The sequence below is a fragment of the Typopeltis vanoorti genome, chromosome 18 (genome assembly GCF_054136105.1).
Source record: "Typopeltis vanoorti isolate ZY-2024b chromosome 18, IOZ_Tvanoo_1.0, whole genome shotgun sequence".
Classification (NCBI taxonomy): domain Eukaryota; kingdom Metazoa; phylum Arthropoda; class Arachnida; order Uropygi; family Thelyphonidae; genus Typopeltis; species Typopeltis vanoorti.
Window position 1 is genome coordinate 80168765 of NC_143566.1, and position 5167 is coordinate 80173931.

The 5167-nt window shown below is 32.9% G+C and overlaps 1 protein-coding gene across 2 annotated transcripts; it reads left to right on the plus strand.

Moving 5' to 3' along the window:
* The first annotated feature begins 200 nt into the window (after positions 1–200).
* LOC150096837 (uncharacterized) lies at positions 201–1281 on the plus strand. 2 transcript variants are annotated; one of them, XM_090408689.1, is made up of 3 exons: positions 201–231; positions 429–639; positions 1090–1281. In XM_090408689.1, exons 1-2 carry the CDS (start codon positions 211–213, stop codon positions 630–632), a joined length of 225 nt encoding a protein of 74 aa, XP_090264815.1. In that variant the 5' UTR covers positions 201–210; the 3' UTR covers positions 633–639; positions 1090–1281. The 2 variants fall into 2 exon arrangements, with proteins under 2 accessions (XP_090264815.1, XP_090264814.1); XM_090408688.1 differs by having other exon boundaries at positions 227–262.
* Positions 1282–5167: the final 3886 nt, after the last annotated feature.

Genomic DNA, 5167 nt, shown 5'->3' on the forward strand with positions numbered 1-5167 from the left:
AATGAATATGGACATTTGAGTAATATTATTTTGTGGAAAGTGTATTATTATTATTATTATTATTATTATTATTATTATTATTAAACTTTCAAAATCTCTCCTAAATTGGTGAAAACCGTTCAAAATTACTGATAAATTTTGCTTTCAACTGCGCATGCCTTAACTGACTCAGTTAAGGCAATGTAAACAAATATGGATTCTCTTAGTGATATGATCATTCCTGAAAGCAATGTACAAATCTTGTTTTGGATTAGATACTTTAGTAATTATTAACGATTATGTTAAATAAACTCTTAAAATGTGCCCTACAGAGAAAATTTAAATCATTGTCTATATATATATATATATATATTATTATTATTATTATTATTATTATAAATATTAAGATATATTTTTTGTTGTTTAATAGTACTTTTTTGTTTTTCTAGTTCGTTATTCTTGTTGTAGCCCTTGTGGCTAGCACTGCCAGTGCTGTTTATCTGGCAGGAATTGGTGGTGCTAAGGATGTGCTAGGAAATTATTACGACTACACCACAGGACAATATGCTAGTTCGCTCACTGGCCATGTTTACAACACTGCTCCATATGGTTATGGACATTATCGTTATCCCTACGGAGGTGTTTGGTTTTAATTCACTGGTAAGTTTCACAAATTATTTATTTCCATTACGTATGTTAGATGTTGTGAAGTAAATATTCTAGTTTTCATTTAAGAATATTATAAGCGAATGGTAATGAGTGATGTTAGAATAAATATATCATATATAAAAAGTTAATTCGATTCAAATATGAGCAGTAGGTTTTTTTTTCGGTTAGTTAATTTAGATCTTTCTTGATTTTTAACAATATAAATTAAAATCAACATTATGGAACCAAAATAAATAAAATCAATAAGTCAAAATTAATTATAAAACGATTATTAAAATAAAAGTAAATATATAAATATAAAATTAAATATAAAATGATTATTAAAATAAAAGTAAATATATAAATATAAAATTAAATATAAAATATAATTAAAATATAAATTAATATAAATAAATTAGTAAAATAAAAATAAACAAATTCCTGTTTTTTTTATGTTTACAGATTTATTGATATTCGGGAAAAAGAATTTCTTATTTCTTCAGTTTCCAAACGAAGTCGACCCAAATATATCGCATAGAAAGATATCAATGAGTCACGTGACCATTAAAACTGTGCAGCTATCTCACAGAAACCAAAGTCTTCTTTTCGTTCTTTAAATCTAGTAGCAACTTTCTGAAATAAACACTACTTCTTTCCAAATATGTTGTCAATTTTTCTTTTGGAATATATAAATCCTGGATTTTTGTATAAATACGAAATACTAATAATAACTCAAACTAATTAATGACATATAAACAAACATTATTTTTAAATTCACTATAACATCTTATCAAACATCATTACTGGTGGTAAGATAATAATTAATTACAATATATCTATATATATATATATATATATATATATATATATGCTGTTGATAAATCTTAAATACTACAAAACAAAACTAAAAAAAAAACAGTAAAGATGCATACACTTTCTGGATGACTGGCGAATTAAAAATTATGATAAAGATGAATGAGAAACTTGACTATAAGTATTAAAAAAATCTATACAATCTAGTTTATGCAAATGACTATGGAAATTTTGCGAAACCTTAAAAGAAAAGATAAAATATGCCAAAGAAGACTTCCTTCTAATAGAATTCTTACATTGAAACTGTGCAGCTATCTCACAGAAACCAAAGTCTTCTTTTCGTTCTTTAAATCTATGAATGATAGAAGCAAAAAAAAAAATGGAAACTAGTAAATTCTTTAATAGGAGATAAAAAGCCTATATGCACATATCTAACTTAAGGCAGTGACGTCACAACTGTGTTCAGTGAAATGAAGCTACCAGTTTATCGGGTATAACATCGATCCTATGGAACAGAACAAGTTACATGTGGGATCTGTCCTGGATAAGTAACTCAACGTAGTCATGCACAATAAACGAGGATGAAGTAGAACGCACAGTAAACAGTTTAATGGTAAAAAGACATCTGTGTTCAAATTACTTAAGAAGAATTGCTGAATACTTAAGAAGAAGAGGAAGCTAACAGAAAGCGGTTCCTGAACTACGGCAAACACAACAGTGAAATATAAAATATAAAATATGGCGCAACGCAAGGATTAGTATTAGGACCTGTTCTGTTTTTAATCTACGTCAATGATCTGTGGAGCTGCAACTTATTTGGCAAAGTACTGCCCTACGCTGATAACACCGTTTTGATGTACAGCGAAGTTAATGTCGGTGCATTACAAGACCAAATAATCCAGGATATGACAAACTTAGGCAACTGGTTTTTATAACAATAGCTTCAAAATAAATTTAGATAAAAACAATACATATGTATTTCTGTTTAACAAATAAGCAAGAGCGCCATCTGTCAATAAAATGGCACGAATTAAATTGCGATGGCAAGCATGTCATTGTTGATTAAAAATATCGGTAAAAAATCGGTCTAAATATCGACAGCAACATAAAGTGGAATTCCCATGTTACATTCTGCTATTAACCATATGTCAGAACAAACATCCAAACATTTCCCCGTATATAATCTATTCCACAAATTCTTTCAACATATAGCCACAAACAGATAAAATAAATTACCTGACAATATAAAATCTGTATCCTCGGACTACATATTTAAAAAAATACGGAGGATTTATGATATTAAATTATTTGGCGTCGAAGTGTATTTCAAAAACACAAAATAAAAAAATATCTTTAAGGAATGGTCATATTAACAGTTGAAACAAAAACGATGTATGTCTAAAAACTACCCAGAATCGAACGTATAAATTGTGCACAATTAATTAGGTATGTAATAATTTATGTGTTCAAATGACCATGTATTCATAGACATATAAATAACAGATACACTGTGCACCCTAATCGCATGTGTGTTGTTTTTTTCTAATCACTAGTATGGCAGTCATCCTTGGTTACACGTGTTTTACAATTTTTTTTATTATAAATTTTACATTGTAAAAATTGCCTTATCATGTATTGTAAATTTTGTCGGTTTTAATTATCCTATATTGTATTGTAAATTTGTCCTATTTGTACCACCCTATTGAAATGTTTTTTTCATTAACAAGACATATATTGTACTGTATCATGTTGACGAGTCGAGAAGATGACTTTTGACGAGATCGGATGTGTTATTTTAGACTGTGCCTGATTGAATTTTATATAAGGTTTTTCAGGAATCTCACATTGCATAGGCGCTAACACAGTTCGAAACCTACTGTCTTCCTATCTGCATGAAAAATGCACCAGGGCTGATGGCCGTGTAGGCTCCACCCGCGACGAGCACCAATGTCGATGTACGGTACTTTAGGGAGGTAGTTTTTCTCTCTGTGGCCAAGTGAGTTCTTGACACTCCTTTTCCCTGTTTTTAGGGCATTATAAACTTTAACATATATTGTTTTGATGGTAGACACCTGTGTGTGTGTGTGTGTGTGTGTGTGTGTGTGTGTGTGTGTGTGTGTGTGTGTGTGTGTGTGTGTGTGTGTGTGTGTGTGTGTGTGTGTGTGTGTGTGTGTGTGTGTGTGTGTGTGTGTGTGTGTGTGTCTACTGGATTTGCCAGTGGACTCTTCAAAAGCTACAGGATTATCTATAGACACCGGAATATTTTTTGACAATATACGGTGAAGAATAATATTCCACTATTGACATCGGATTTAGACTCCATCCACGGCTCCACGGATTCCATAATTATAACAGGAGACCTCAACTCCAAACATACAGCTTAGTTCAGTTCGTCAATCAACTCCAAAGGCCGAACTTTATTTAACTACATGTCACTCAACTCATCAATAGTAGCTGGACCTACCGAGCCCACCCACTACAGCCCATCAGGAAGTTCGGCTATACTAGACATAGTTATCCTCAGGAACATCAGATATCAATATCAGCTGGAGACATTAGAACTTACCTCAGATCATAATCCCATCCAGCTCAAACTAGGTACCCAGGATCAACTCTCTCCTCAACATTCTTTTTAAGCATTGGATAAGTTCTCTAAGGTTCTCCCAGATCACATTTGCTCACCTCCTGTTATTGGCAAAAAAGAAGACATAGACTTAGCTGTAAGCAACCTAACAAGACAAATTAACACATCAATAAAAGCAGTCACACAAACCGCTGTTTTCTACTCGTCCAGTCGGATTCCGAAAGAAATAATGGACCTGATTAGGGCTAAAAACAAAGCCAGAAAGCCATACCACAAAACGAGAGCACTGCAGGACAAAACAACCGTAAACGCCTTGAACAGACAGGTTCGAGAAGCTCTCCAGAAAAATAGGAATTCCGAATGGGAATCTAAACTTACGTAAATCAACCCAGAAGATAACTCCTTATGGAAATTTCTGGAAACTCTTCGTACCAAAAGACAATACCTTCCCCCTATGAAGACCAAACATGGAATTGCACACTCAGATGAAGAAAAAGTAGAAGCCCTAATTGAAAATCTGAAAAATCAATGCAGCCTATCTTATGAAAACTTAAATATTAATCTCATTTACAAAGTTCATCGTTATGTCAGAAAAAACTTAAGACAGCCTAAGGATGATTCAGAGCTCATCACACCCACTACTCTAATAGAAATAATCAATAGTATATCCCAACTGAAGAATAAAAAGGCTCCTGGTCCCGACGGCATCATCAACAGAAAAATAAAATTACTCCCAAGGAAGGTCATAATTCATCTAGTTGATATTACCAATTCCATATTAAGATTCCAGTACTTTCCTACAGCTTGGAAAACTGCTGACGTCATCCCTCTGAAAAAGCCTGGTAATAACCCACAACTCCCCCAAAGATACAGGTTCATCAGTCTTCTTTCCTGCCTAGACAAAGTAACAGAAAAAGTCATCTTAACAAGGCTGCAACTAGCAGTGCACAAACAAGATAATTTCCAATGAGCAATTTGGTTTTCAAAGCTCACAGCACAGTGCAACAAATTCACCGATTAACAGAACACATCATCCATGGTTTCAACTGGCACCTGCACACTGCCGCGGTGTTCTTGGACGTTGCCAAGGACATTGATGAGGTCTAGCATCAAGGCTTATCTTCAAGCTTATTGGAAACAACA